General features: G+C 40.2%; 1 protein-coding gene across 3 annotated transcripts in view; it reads right to left on the bottom strand.

Annotated features, from left to right (window-relative positions):
- The window catches only part of CORO7 (coronin 7), a 155,328-nt gene that overhangs the window by 120,232 nt on the left and 19,643 nt on the right, over positions 1-15,453 (bottom strand). Inside the window, exon 1 of one of the 3 annotated variants that reach the window (XM_007499068.2) lies at positions 7,466-7,683. The exons of 1 other annotated variant lie outside the window; for it this stretch is intronic. In XM_007499068.2, the coding sequence (XP_007499130.2) occupies positions 7,466-7,525 (60 nt within the window). In that variant the 5' untranslated portion in view covers positions 7,526-7,683. Of the gene's footprint in view, positions 1-7,465; positions 7,708-15,453 lie in introns of those variants that run through there. One more of the 3 variants, XM_007499069.2, reaches the window with a different exon arrangement.

The following is a 15,453-nucleotide window of genomic DNA, read 5'->3' on the forward strand; positions in this document are numbered from 1 at the left end:
TTTCTAATGACTCTAGGTTTGGCACTCTTTCCTCTAGAGTACACAATTCTACTCCTTTGTAATGGGCTTATCTGTCATCTTTGTACCTTCTTTTATTTCAGAATGTTTTCCCCTTAATTCACTAGTAAAGTTTTGCTTTAAGATGGTGACATCTCAGTAAGATTGAAGGAAAATGGTTTTCTTTCTTTGACTAGGTCAGGAAATTTGGAAGAATCTAGATGTTCCAGAGGCCAGGAAGAAACAGGCAGCAGAGACTAATACTAATGATAACAACAGCTGACGTTTATATAGTCCTTTAAGACTTACAAAGCAATTTGCATACATTATTCCACCAACCCAGGGAATATGGGCTTAGAGAGCAAGGAGTGCTCACAAAGGAATGATAAGTGGGGGGGGGGGGGGGGGATGGAGGGAGGGAAGGCACTCAGAGATATTTCCTTACAGATTACATTTTTGGTCATGGATCTGACTACCAATGTTAACTTGAAGAATTCACTTCCTGACTTTCAGATGGAAAAGTAGGGGAAGGTGGACAATTTCACCTTTTCTAATCTTGTCTCACTGGGATGAAACAGTTATCAGTAGCAGAATTCCTGAAGTCTCTCACACAGAGAACCTAGCTATGAGATCTGACAACCATTCGCTCTCAGAGACTGGCACATTTACTGAAATTCGAAATGCTAACAACTCAGTGGAAAGAATCAACAGACTGGCTGTTTGGACACAAATAGAAATAATAAGCACAAATGACAACTTTTGGATTTCATCAAATAGAAATGATCAATGACAGTTGATGGATCTATCCTCATCACAGTTAGGCCAAGAGAGATCTCAATTAAAGAGAAGTATTATCTGATTCTTTCTTCCAGTAATTTCAAAGTACAGCAACCTTCTACCAACCAGAAAATCAGCGCTCTAACTTTCCCAGCCTATTCTACCTGCCTGGGATACAGGGACCTTCTCTTGGTTTCTCTACCAATCTTCCCTTGACCTGGCAAAGTCTGCACTGGGGCCCAGACTCAAGAACCCTGGCCTCAGGCATTTATTAGCTATGTGACACTGAAGCAAATCACTTAATCTGTCTGCCTCAGTTTCCCCCACTATAAAATGAGGGAGAATAACAGTTTCCTTCTCACAGGGTATTCTGATCAAATGAGATAACACTTGTAAAGTGCTTGTCCCATAGCATGGCATATTTCCCTCAGAAGTCCCCATAAGCTACCTGCTATTATTCAATATCTTGATTTTAACTGCCAAACTTCTGAAATGGGTAGACAACTGGTTTCAAACTCAAATAGAAATGGAGACTGCCAAACCATAAAAAGGAACTGTATTGGCATATAATGACTTGGGGGGTGGGGGGACACACATAATAATGATATGTTTTCCTGTATTTTATTTATTTTTTCTATTTCCTAATTACATTTTAATCTTATGCAGGCTATACTTGGGAGGTTTGACATCTCTGTCGACACCACTTATCCCTCTTCTTTCTTCAGTAGAGGCTAGAAGCAGAATCTAGCCACTGAGATTGCTGTTCTTCAATAGTCAATCAATCAATCCACAAGAAGCTACAATGTGCCAGGGCATGGTGAAGTGAACACCAACAAAAATGAGACAGTCTTCATCCTCCAGAAATTTACTATCTATGGATATCCATGGAAAGCAGGAACATATAAAAGTATGTCTATAAAAAATAAAAGGTCAGTCGTTCTTGGGGTCAGGGGAAGAGTACCAGCAGCTGAGGGGAAAGAATCTGGAAGGACTTCATATAAAAGGCGGCAGCTGAATTTGGTTTCTAAGACAAGATGAGATTCTAATAAGTGGAGATGAGAAGTACATGGGGGAGAGCAAAAGAATGGAGATGGACGAAATGCCAATGGACAAAAATGGAAGGTAGAATAATGTGCGTGTGAAGTGCAGTAAGGATAGTTGGGCTGGACCGTGGAATTCAGAAAGGGGAGTAATATGAAAGGATTGGGAAGTTATGGCTAGTCTGGGAAGAGTTTTAAAAGTCAAATAGAGGAGTTTATATTTGAGCCTAGAAGCATCAGGGAGTCCCCAGAGTATATCGTACAGATCAGACCCGTGGAAAAAATCATTTTAGCAGGGACAAGTAATTAGTTCAGTTAGTAAATGGGCCAGGCCTGGAGACAGCAGGTCCTGGGTTCAAATCTGACCTCAGACATTTCCTTGTTGTATGACCCTGGGCAAGTCACTTAACCCCAATTGCCTAGCCCTTATCACTCTTCTGTCATAGAGCAAAGATTTTTAAAAAATCATTTTAGCAGCTGTGTGGAGAAAGGATAGGAAAACAGAGAGACTTGAGGAAGAGAAACCTAGTAGAAGGCTATTATAACACCATGAAAAAGGTGATGAATGTCTTGTCTAAGGCAGAGGTCATGTGATGAAGAAAGAAGGGGCAGACAGGAGACATTCTGTGGAAGTAGAAAGAGCAAAACTTAGAAAACAACTGGATATGGGGGTGAGGAAGAATGAAGCATCAAAGATAACACTTGTGCCTCTGGAAGGTCAGTGGTACTCTTGATAGAAATAAAGAAAGTAAGAAGAAAGATGAATTTTGGAGAACAGATGTTAGCTCATGTTCCTCAGACCATCTAAAAGTTGCCCTACAAATATAATTTTTGTTGCATTCTTAGAATTTCTGAAAGGATACGAGCTATGATTATCCCCAAAGAGTCTATTCTTTGCCCCCTCTCCCTTAGCAGTCTCATGTCTAGCACTAATCATCACCTCTATGCTGTATTTTTATCTCCAATTCAATTCAGACATGCCTTGCTATCTATTATGTGCCAGTCATAATGAAGGCGACACAGACAAAAATTTGAAAAAAATAATCTAGTGTTTTCCCCCCTCGAGGAATTTACAATTCAATAAAAGGGGGGTAAGATATGTACACAAATAAGGTAGTTTTGTTACAAGCAAAAGGAGACATGTAGATGAGATATTCTTAAGTATAAGAGAACAAATGAAAAGATGAACTGGGAGGTTTAGAAGGGCAATTAGGATGGTAAAAGACCTTGATTGAGATCAAGCTAAGTATCATTTGAAGGAATGTTTGGAGGAAGAATCATTTGGGAATATTTAACCCAGAGAAGAAAAGATTTAGGTGGGTCATGATAGCTGTTTTCAAGTACATAAAGGACAATCAAGACTCAAAGAGAATTAGATTTGTTCTGGTTGGTCCTACGAAGCAAAACTAGAAATAACAAGTAGAATCTGGAGAAAAACAGATTTAGGCTTTATAGAATGAAAAACCTCCTAAGAATCAGAGCTATCACAAAATGGAACAGGCTGCTTAGAGGGGTAGTTGGTTCCTCCTCATTAGAGGTCTTCCAAGAAAAGGCCTGGAAAATATGTCTGGCATGTTGTATAGAGATTCTTGTTCAGAGAACAGGTTGAACTAGAAGGCCACTGAGATCCCTTCCCACTTAGATTCTATAAGCGATCATTTTCATCCCTGAGAATCAAGGGGGGTAAGGAATCTGAGAAGACTTCAGGAAGCAGGTGGCACCTGCACTGGGTATTTGGAGAGAGAGAATGTCAAGAAGGGGAGAAGCCACGGAGGGAGTATATTCCAAGAATGCACAGCCTACACAAATGTACAGAAGCAGGAGAGGGCAGGACAAAATTGAGAAATAGTTAGAAGGCCAGCTTTGTTTGAAACATATAACTTTGAAAGTATAAAGCGTGTGAACAGAATTAATGTAAAATAAGGCTGGAAAGATAGGTTGTAGCCAGACTGTGAAAGGCCAAACATCAAACTAGACTTTGTGTTTTCTGAGAATAAGAATGGCATGATCCAACTTATGTATTAGGAAGATAATTCTGGCAGCAAGGCAAGAGAATCAGTTAGGACTCTATTACAATAGTATAGATGAGAGAGAAAGTGAGGGCCTGAATTAGGGAAGTAATGGTGGGATGAGAGAGGTGAGCACAGATAAGAGAGAAAATACTAAGAGAGACTGATCCCAGGTAGGAAGTTAGGAGAACAGGAAGAGTCAAAGAAGACTCCAGTTTTAAGGCTTAGTGTTTGGGAGGATGGTGATAAAGAAATGGAATTTGAGAAAGAGTATTTTAAGAGGAAGATGAATCAAGTTTTGAATATATTATGCTTGAGATACAAAGTAAGTTAATAAACTTATTGACCAAAAAAGGTAGTTTCAGGAAATCTGTTTCAGGAGATAATCTGAGGTTCATGATGGGATATCTAGATTTACAAGTAAACAAGAGTTTTAAAAAAATTTTTTTCCAAGATCTTGAAGAAAGCAATTTCAGAAGCTAGATTCCTTATGTTAAGGACTATAAATGTGTGGTGAAGGAGAGCTGAACAATATAGCCTATTTTTTTCTTTACTCAACAGACAGGGAAGAGAGGTAAGAATTGAGAGACAAAGTGTCCAGATCAAATGAAGGTTGGCTATTGTACCTTCAGGATAAGGAGATCTGAGGATGTTCACAGGAAGAGGGTAAGAAACCAAAGCTAAAGGAAAAGATTGAAAATGAGAGATGAGGAGGGAATGACTGTTTGGGTTTTTTTGTTTGTTTTGGGTTTGTTTGTTTTTTTATAAAAACCCTATCTTCTGTCTTGGAATCAATACTATGTATTGGTTCCAAGGTAGAAGAGTGGTAAGAGCCAGGCAATGGGGGTTAAGTGACTTGACCAAGGTCTGGGAAGTGTCTGAGGCCAGATTTGAACCTAGGACCTCCGTCTCTAGGCCTGGCTCTCAATCCACTACCCAGCTGCCCCCAGGAATGACTATTGAAGCAAGATCCTGGAGCAAATTCCAGGACAGAATCAAGGACACAAGTTAAAGGCTTAATATTGACAAGAAGACATTAGCTGAGACTAGAGGGAAGGAGGAGAATTTAAGTATAAATATAAAGAAGGGGTGAGGGAAGTTGAAGGGGCTCAGGACAGATGGCCTCTGTCTTTTCAGTAGAGTAGAGAAGCTAATCTCCACCATATAACTCTAGTCCAGGCATCCCTAATTGCCTGTTGGAAAATTCTCTCTAAAATTTGCCATACCATTGCCCAAACTAAATTTAAATTTTCAACCCAAACCTGCCACTCCTTATAACTTCCTTATTTTTTCTGACAACACCATAAACCATGATAGTTACCCAAGTTCAATGCAAAGTTTGGAAGCCTTTCACTTTCACTCTAATTAATGTTCTCATTACCTCTGACCTGTATTGTTACTGTCTGGGAATGGAGATGACTTCATTATTTCTTTATATGTATATGTCATACCTTTATTAGATTATATGCTCCTTATAGGCAGAGACTTATTTTTTCCCAAATGTGTACCTCCTACTTCATTAATACCTTATTCTACAAAAATCTTAATGTATTATCATTTTTATTTGAGGACTCTCACAGAGGCAGCATGATGTAGTGGGGGAAAAAATTATTGGATTGGTAGTCAGAGGATCTGAGTTAAAATTTAACCTCTATCACTATGACTGAACTAATCACTTAACTTCTCTAGGCCTCACTTTCCTCTTATTTCCGTAAAATGAGGAAGATAATTAGGTGGCCTTTAACATAACTTTCAGCTCTAAATCTGTGTTCCTGTGATCCCTCCAATGGTACAGATCACATAAAGACCTTTTCACCCTATGAAACTTATATATGTCCATAAACAGAGTATATAGGTTCTCTGTGCACTGGTTATTGTTCATTCTCACAACATGACTGGCACACCTTCCTCTATGATCATACTGCTAGGACCTGAATAGGTCAAATAATGAATTTCCTGAAGAGGTTGCATGTATTTGAATTCACACTATTCAAAGTAATAATTAAGTATGGTTCCAGTCCAGTAGAAATACACAACAAAAATTAAAATAATTTGACAACTCTAGGGGAATTCCTTATTCACACTAACTGGCTCCTGTTACATACTCTGGCTCACTATACATACTAAATCTTTATTAAGGACCATGAAACCAAAATACCATTGTGTACTGGACATACCAGAAAGAAAAAAGTCAATATTTCTCAAGAGTAACCAGGTCTCCAGGCCAAAATCTATTTAATGTTGCTGAGATGGCAGCTAGAACACTTGAGATCAGCAATTTCTCTGTTGAAACTAATCAAGACTCTAAAGACAGCACTAAAAATTCCCTCCCCATTCTCTTCCTAGTGTCAGGAATAAAAGCTTTAGCTATTAAAGAAGAGACATGGTGGAACCTTTAACAGGGTAGGTTATGCAGCAAACTGCTGTCAAGAAAAACCTCTAAGCCAAGGAAGAAGAGGTTATGCAAACATTAAGAGTCAGCGGAAATATGGGGAGCACAACCGCTGGCCCAAGCCTTCACTTTTTAATTCTAAAGACCCAGATATAGAAGCATACATGCTTCTCAAGAGAGGACCACATGTCAAGAGAGCAAACACCACAAAATCCCTCCAACACTGATTTTCCTGTACTGGAGCAAAGCTTAATAAAGGGTCAGGAAAATACGAAGCTAAATAAAAAGTACACCAAGATCTAAATTGAGGAAGCAAAACCGGAAGATAGTGATGACTGCAAGGGAAGCCTGAGATCTTCTCCACCCTTCAAGGTGGGGAGAAGGGGGAGGGGAAGGGTAGCAGATGGGGATCCCAAATCCTTCTGTCACCTCTTGAGCATAATGCAGCATGATCTATTTTTGGTTTTAATCACTCTTGGTTACTAAAGCTCTTCGTGATAAAAGACCTAGTAGGAATTATGGGTCAACAGTGCAAAAGTCAAAGCAACGCTCTTCTTTATATTGCAAGCAACAGAGCTGCTTCTTATAGTAGGGAGCTGATAAACTCAGGTTAGTACAGCAGCCTGAAGCCAGTCTTTAGAGCCGATAAAAACTGTCTGTATTCAGAGGGCACTTACAAACCACTTCCCCCACCTCCCGAAAACCCTGTGATGGAGACAGTATCTTCTCTTCAGAAATGGGAAAACAGGCGCTTGCCTGCTCTAGATCAGGACTTGATTCCAGGTCTCAGAAAGCCTGGAGGCTGTGACCCAATGGACAGCTGGACTCTGACCTGAAGGCGGAGATGGGAGAGGGCCAGAAAGGAAGGAGCCCAGAAGTCGGTGCAATGAATGAAGCGGGAAGGAAAGACAACAGGATGGGTCAGGCGCAAGAGAGGGACCTCAAGTGACCTGGGGCATTCCAGGGATAAAGGGGTGCCCAGCCCCCAGGCAGGGATGCTGCTCCTGCTCCTGGGGCCCCCAAAAATCTTCCTCTCGAGGCTGGGAGCCCCCGCCTCCGGCGCGTGAGAGGATGTAGGGGAACTGCCATAACGGGGTCGAAGGGTGCACCTAGGCGCTGAGAGGATCCTCTCCGTAAAACAAGGCGACAGAGCATCTCGGCTCCTCTTTGCCCCAGACACTTGGGGCTGGGCTCCACATCCACGCCCGCCCTCCCTCCCGCTCTCCCTCTTCCGGAGCAATGGGACTTACCTCCTTCCGAGGCGGCCGGGCCTCGGTGTGCCGGAATTTAGACACCTTGAAGCGGTTCATAGCGCGGGCAGAGGCTGCGGTAGGGCTGGCTTTCAGGTGCACGGCGCGAGCGAAGAGGAGGCAGCAGCAGCAGCAGCAGTACTCGGTGTCAGAGAAACCAACCTCCACCCCCACTCAGACCCCGCCGCACGCCGCCCGAGGCCACGCCTCCTCCCTCCTCTCGGCCAATCCCCGTCTCCCCCTCTTCTCCTCACCACGCCCCCAGGAGCCTCTTCTTCCGCACCGGTCTGGGGGCTCGCCTCTCCACCAATCGTTGTTCATCCGCCCCGTTAATCCCCGCCCCGAGTCCGCCCTGAGTGGCGGGGCCCCCCGGCTGGAGAGGGGGAAGGTCACGTGCGGATGCTTCTCTGGGCCTCCGCCCTCGCGCCCAGGGCAAAGAAAAGAGATCTCCTGGTGGTTATTGAGGTCCCCCACTTCTTCCGGAAGAACCACCTGGAGCGATTTATCCGATGGATGCCCTATCACCCAGATCTAGTCTAAGAGACTTACAACCTCCATTCACTTAAACTAGCTCTAATTGAGCTCAAAAACAAAAAATAAACAAACAAAAAAGACACTTCCGGCCCTCAAGGAGCTTACACTTCCACTAGGTAATAAAAGTGTAGACCGATAAGTTAATACTAAGTAACTTAAGGGCAGCTAGATGGCTCACTAGATAGAAAGCTGGTCCCTGGTATCCTCATGCTTCCTAGCTATGTGACTAGCTAAGGCAACTCACCTAACTCCCATTCCCTAGCCCTTACTGCTCTTCTGCCTTGGAATATCTCTGCCAAAGCAAGGTAAGGGTTAAAAAAAATGCCATGTAACTTAATCCGGGGAGCACTGAAGCGGGGATGAGACAGCAAAGCAAGCAGGGTATAAGTGGAAAGGTCATGGAATCCTCAAGACCTGGTAAGAGCTGTGTGACCTGAGAGGCACTTCAACTCTGGGCTCAATTTTTTCATCTGTCAAATGGTGAGCTCCGACTCCCTTTTCTGTAAGATCCCTTACACCTCTAAATCTATAATCTCACGACCAGGAAGGACCTCGAATGAACAGCTAGGGATTCTAAGAGTCAGAGGATGAAGAGAGAGAGCAGCCCCAGCAACTCTTCACCCCTAAAAACATTTCAGCACCTTTCACTATAAGTGATAAAAGGCATCCATCTAAACCATCAACAAGCATTGTCTGTAATGGGGATAAACCTTTCCCAATAAGATCAGGGGTGAAGCAAGAACATCCATTACCACCGTTACTACTTAATATTGTACTAGAAATGCTAGTTATGGCAATAAGAGCAGACAAAGAAGTTGATGGAATTAGAACAGGCAATGAGGAAACAAAGTTATCTCTTTATAGATGATTTGCTGATATACTTAGAGAACCCCACAAAATCAATCAAAAAAGCAAATAGAAGCAAGAAAACTTTAGCAAAGTTGCAGGTTACAAAATAAATCCACATAAATCATCAGCATTTCTATTACCACCAACAAAGTCCAACAAGCAAGAGATAGAAAAGAAAATTCCATTTAAAATAACTGTAGACAATACAAAATACCTAGGGGTATACCTACCAAAACAAGCTTAGCAACTATATGAACACAATTACAAAGCATTTTTCATACAGATAAAGTCAGACCTAAACAATTGGGAAAACATTAATTGCTCATGAATAGGCCATACCAAAATAATAAAAATTCTATTCCTACCTAAATTAATTAACCTATGCAGTGACATACGGGTCAAACTACCCAACAAAATATTTCATAGAGCTAGAAAAAATTCATCTGGAAGAATAAAAGGTCAAGAATATCAACAGAATTAATGAAAAAAATATGAAGGAAAGAGGCCTGCCCATACCAGATCTCAAACTATATTATAAAGTGTTAACCATCAAAACAATCTGGCACTGACTAAGAAATAGAGTAATGTAAAAATATTATTTTAAATTGCAAAGTTTAAATTCCTCTTAAGAAGAATTTTAGGTAAAGAAAGATGCTACCTCTCCAAATCTAGAAATTAAACTCTTGGGGAAGACACCATGAAGAAGCCTCCAGACCACAAGCTGCACAAGAAGATCAAGAATGAACTTTGGGTGTGGTTGATTGAACATTTATTTGTATCTATACTTTCATGCCAAAGGGGACTTCTCCCTAACTGACTTTTTGTCAATGTGTCCAACAATTATTGGTGTTGTTCTTTTTTCCTCTTATCCTCAAATTATTGTAATCGTTAAGTTGATTATGTTTTCATGATCCTTTGGGGAAATTCTTCTTCTCAAACGATCATATGGGAAAATGTAAAAATGGAGATTTGAACCCCGAACTTCAATCCCCAGAAGTCTTTGCTCTAGTTCCGAGGATGCCCTCTAATCTCACTGAAATCCCTACCTGGGCAAGATCAAAATTTCTATTTAAACTGGCTGTAAAGCCTACTGGGTCTCTCTTCCTACTTCCGCTTCCAAACAGACACGTCTCTCATGATATAGTGTAAGTGAATGGGCCATTTGGCCCTCCTAGACACGTGCTTTCTTATTTTGTATTTTCTTTCATTCTTAATCTTTAATAAACCTCTAAAAATATAATTCTTCTAGCAGAGAAACAAATTTTAACTGCTACAGTTGTGTATCAATGAAGTAGGCTACATAATTAACACTCAGTAGTTAATTCATGTTCAATATTCAATATTTATTTAACTAAACCCAAAGATTCAAGCTTTGGGGGGAAGAACTCATTATTTGACAAAACTGCTGGAAAAACTAGAAAATAGTATAGCAAAAACTAGGCATAGACCAATGCCTCATGCACCAAGGTAAAATCAAAATGAATACATGATTCAGAAATAAAGGATGTGAATTAAAATTAGGGGAACACAGAATTGTTTGTCCGATTTATGGATAAGGGATATGACCAAACAAAGCACAGAGAACATTATAAAAAATGAAACAGGCAATTTTGATTATATCAAATTAAAAAGGTTTTGTACAAACAAAACCAATATAATAGAGATTTGAAGAGAAACAACAAATTGAGGGAAAAAATTTCATAATGTCTCTGATAAAGACCTAATCTCTCAAATATATAGAGAACAGGGTCAAATTTATAAGAATACAAAGCATACCCCAATTGATAAATGGTCAAAGGATATGAAAAGGCACTTCTCATATGAAATTAAAACTTTAATCATATGAAAAAATGCTCTACTGATTAGAGAAATGTAAATTAAAAAAAAAAACTCTGAGATACTACCTCACACCTATCAGATTGGCTAATATGACCAAAAAGGAAAATAATAAACACTAAAGGGGATTTGGGAAACCTGGGACACTAATATACTCTTGGTAGAACTGTGAACTGATAAAACCATTCTGGAGAAAAACATGGAACCACTTCCAAAGGGCTGTAAAACATATGTTTCAGTACAGCAATACCACTACTAGGTCTATATTCCAAAGAGATCAAAAATAAGAGAAAAGGACCTACATATATGAAAATATTTTTAACAGCTCTTTTTGTAGTGGAAAAGAACTGGAAACAAAGGTCAGTTGGGGAATGGCTGAACAAATTGGGTTATTTGGTTGTAATAGAATGCTATTGTGCCATAAGAAACGACAAACAAGATGAGTTTGGGAAAATCTTATATGAATTGCTCAAAGTGAAGTGAGCAGAACCAGGAGAATACTGTATACATTAACAGAAATATTGCATAATAATCAACTGTGAAGGACAAAATGATTATCATTAAAGCAAGTTTCCAAGATAATCCCAAAGGATTTATGACCAAAAAATGCTATCCACAGCCAAAAAAGGATCTCTTGGCGTCTGATTAAAGATCAAAGCATGACATTTTTTACTTTATTTCCTTCATGAATATTTTATTGTATATGTAACATGTGTTATATTTGTTGCATGATAGCATTTGTGTAAGCTATATTCGACTATTTACCACCTTAGGGAGGCATGGAGGAGAAATGGAAAGAATCAGTTTTGCAAAATGTCAATTAACAATTGTTAAATGTAATTGAGAAAGATAAAAGTATAAAGAAAGGTCATTATCTGTGAATTCTTTCTTCCCTTCTCTTTGTCTCAAAACCCTCCCATCCCCAATTTGATCCTTCTTTCCTTCAGTCTAATGAAGATATGCCCTTTCTTCCCCCCATACTCCATTTCCCTCAATTTACCAACTGATGTCTTTTCTCCCATTTTTCCGGCTAAATTTCTAGAAAAAGCTATTTCTGCTCATCACCTCCATTTCCTCTGCTCATTTGTTTCTTAGTTCTTTCAAATCTGGCTTTCAGTGCAATGATCTGGGACAATTCTGAAAGATATGATGGGGAATGCTATCTACATCCTGAGACAGAACTGCTGGGTCTTTCACATCAGTGTATTTATGGTTTTATTTTGGGGTTTTGGTTATGGATGACTTTGCTCTTACAACAATGACCAATATGGAAGAGTGTTTTGCATGGCAATAAAAAATTTAGAAACATAAAAAATAAAAATAATACAAAATGAAATCTGGCTTTCAATGTCATCAGTCAACTCACTACTCTCTCTGAAGTTACCAATAAGATTTTGTCAAATCTGATGATGTTTTTTAATCTTCATATTACTTGGCTTCCCTGTAGCATTAAACATTATTGATCATCCTTTCCTCCTGTTCCTCAGGGAATGTTCAGACTTCTTTCCTGTTCATCAGTGAATTTGCTAGTTCATCATCCATATAATGTATCATCACTTTACTGTACCCCAAGATTCTCCTTGACCTTTTCTTTCTAACCTGTCATTTGTTAACCTCATCAAATCTTAGGGGTTCATTTGTTGCCTCTATACCAATTACTTTAAATCTTCTGTAAGCTTAAATTGTGGGGTTTTAGCTGCCTAAATTATTAGCTGGACATTTTAAAGTGGATGTACTATAGTTATCTCAAATTCAGTATATCCAAACCAAAGCTCAATATCTTCCTTCCCTTTCCCTCACTCCCCACTCCAATCTGCTCCCCTTCTGAACTTTTCTGTGTATTGTTGAGAACAGCACCATCTCTTTGGTCACCTACCACCCACTTTGTTTACTCTGTAATCTCAACTCTTCACCTTCCCTTCCCTTACTCACTCACTTGCCAAATCTTGTTTCTACTTCCATAACATTTCTTGCATTTGTCCCTTTCTCTCTGGATAGACACCATTCCTAGGTTAGGCCCTCATTACCTTTCATCAGAACCAATGGAAAAGACTACTTATCAGCCTCTCTGCCTTGTCTCTTTACAGTCCAAACCATTTCTGATCCCCTGGCTAAAGTGATTTACCTAAAATGTAGGTCTGATCATGACTCCCTGGATAGACTCAAAAGTTCTTAATTTGGAGTACATGACCCCTGGGGGGGGGGCGGTCCATGAACTTGGATGAGGGAAAAAAATTGTTTTCATTATCTCCAACTGAAATTTAGCATTTTCCTTCAATACTTCAAAAATATTTTGAGACGGGTTCCATAGGCTTCATCAGATTGCTGCCAAAAGTATACATGATACAAAAAAGATTGAGTCCCAGTTCTAATGGTTCTCTATTGCCTCTAGAATCCAAGATAAACTCCCTGTGTGGAAAGGAAAACTGAAGCAAGTTTTGAACTTTCCGCCACTCAGGTGGAACAAACAGCAGTTGGAATATTAGAGAGAAGATATCAATAAGAATGACAGTTGGTGGGGGAGGGGCAACTGAGAGTGACAGTTGGTCTGGAGACTCTCTCTCCTGACCCTCGGAAGGAGCCTCTCTATCTGTCTCGGGATAGAAATACCTCTATTCCTGGATTTCCCCAACTGTGTGCTCTACCTGCATTCCTGTGATCATGTCATTGTACAAAAGTATTTAAAGGGAATAGTTTGAACTGTAAGGCTGGTCTTTAGGGGTGTCAGCCCGAAGATACAAGCCCAACCAGCTCTGAAAGTCATAACCTTTTCTTCCTCTTGCTGTCTACTGCTATATAGCGACCCCCCCCCCCCCACGGGAGTCCTACAACATTTATCTGTGGATAGTAACCTGAGGTGGAAGGAGGAGGCTAAGGAAATGGGAGAATAATAATGACTCAAAGACAAAAGTTGAAACACATGGGGAGTAACACGAACCCCAAGGAAATAAGAGGAACAAGAGAATAGGTGGGGAGAATCAACCCCTTGATAATCCTAGACAAGAGAGTCTGCTTTGGGGGCAAGAACATCGCTAGAAAAGGTGGGAGTCTCAACTCCTGGTGCCAAGGCACTGGGGGCGACAATGTCGCTATGGAAGAGATACAGTGAAGCAAAAGAGTAAGAGGAGAGGAGGAAACAGAGGGAGAGAGGAAGAGTAAAAGTGAGAGAGCTAGCAAGAGAGCTTGAAAGAGAGAGTTTCATGCTAGTACCCTAGTATTTATAGAAGGTTTTAGGACTGTGGATCAAAGAATACATAACATGACATAGGTTTTAACATTGGTTGAATTGACAATGACGATATCAAAGAGGTAGGGATTGATCCAACTGCCTTTGCAAATGAGTGTAGTTGGAGCCATACCCTAATAGAACTTTGCTATGTTAATGAAAGTACTCCAAGCTGAGGCAGTGTGGCCCTGAGGCAGTGGCCCCTGTCAAGGCCCAGCCCTTGAATTTGCCTGTCCTTTGCTAGTGCTTCAGCCTATCCCATTCCATACAATGACCATCAAGAGGTCTGACCATGTGTCTGATAATACAATATCAATACATTAATCATACTTCCCAGATGCCAACATGCCTGGTATGCTACATGCTAAGACTTTGAACTTAAGAAAGCTAGCATAAGAAACCCTCCACCAACCTGCAAGGCCTGGCCTCAGCTCAAAAGCTGAGAGATTACAACCCAATCTGGGGAAATCCCGATTCCCTCTACCCTGATACCTCCCCAATCCAAACTTGTTATTAAAATTCATCTTTATTTAAATAACCGCAGTCAGATAAGAGGACTGTCATTTCAGAGGAACGCAGAGGGAGCTGAAACTAAGGACAACCATTCAACCATAAACAATCCTTATCCAACCCCTGCATGGCAACCTTGCTCTAGGGAGACTTGTCCCTCAGGAGGGTCCATCCTTCCCTGCTCTGGGGTATCTTTAACATCAATTCATAGAGAAAACATCCCCTCAGGCCATTATAGGTGACCCATTTATCAGGAAACCCAATTTTCAAAGATAGCCACTCAGCAGGGGTATCTCCTTTTACTTCACCAGCAGCCATATTCTCTCTATCCCTTCAACTCTTCCATTCCCAGTCACAAACCTTCCTTTATCTCCTTTACCTCTTCAGTAATGTCTTCAATCCCTATAACTATTACACCTGTCTGACTTTTTCACCCATCATAATTCAACCCCAGTCTACTTTTCTCTTGTTATATTTTATTTCCTCTCCTGTACTCTTGTGATCCAGTCAGACTGTCCTTGAAATGGTTTATACACAGCACCCATTTCCTTTCACTATGCTTGGGTACTTGCTGACTCCTATGATTAAGAATTTGCTTCCTCTTTAAATTATTTATTTCCTTCAAAATTCAGCTTAACTGTTACTCTATAAATGAATTCTTTCCTGATTTACCCCACTGCTGTCCTTACCAACTTTATCCAAGATGCCAATATTGCCTTGTATTTATTTAGTATATTTTTATATATTATGTGTTGTCTCTCCTGCTAAAATGGAAGACACTTAAGGGATAGGATAGTTTCATTTTTGTCTTTTGTTTTCCCAGCTTAATAAATGCTTTGTTTGATTGATAGTAGTGGGGCTTGGTTTTTAATCTAGATATTTCTAACTCCAAATCCAATATTATATAAGTGTCATATAATAAAATATTATATGTTCGTAAGATAAACATGAAGGGCTATGGGATTAGATGAGAGTGAAATCACTTTCAAGTGCCAGGGTACAGGGAAGTAGTATTTGAGCTAGGTCATCATTG

The sequence above is a fragment of the Monodelphis domestica genome, chromosome 7 (assembly GCF_027887165.1).
Source record: "Monodelphis domestica isolate mMonDom1 chromosome 7, mMonDom1.pri, whole genome shotgun sequence".
Taxonomy (NCBI): Eukaryota; Metazoa; Chordata; class Mammalia; order Didelphimorphia; family Didelphidae; genus Monodelphis; species Monodelphis domestica.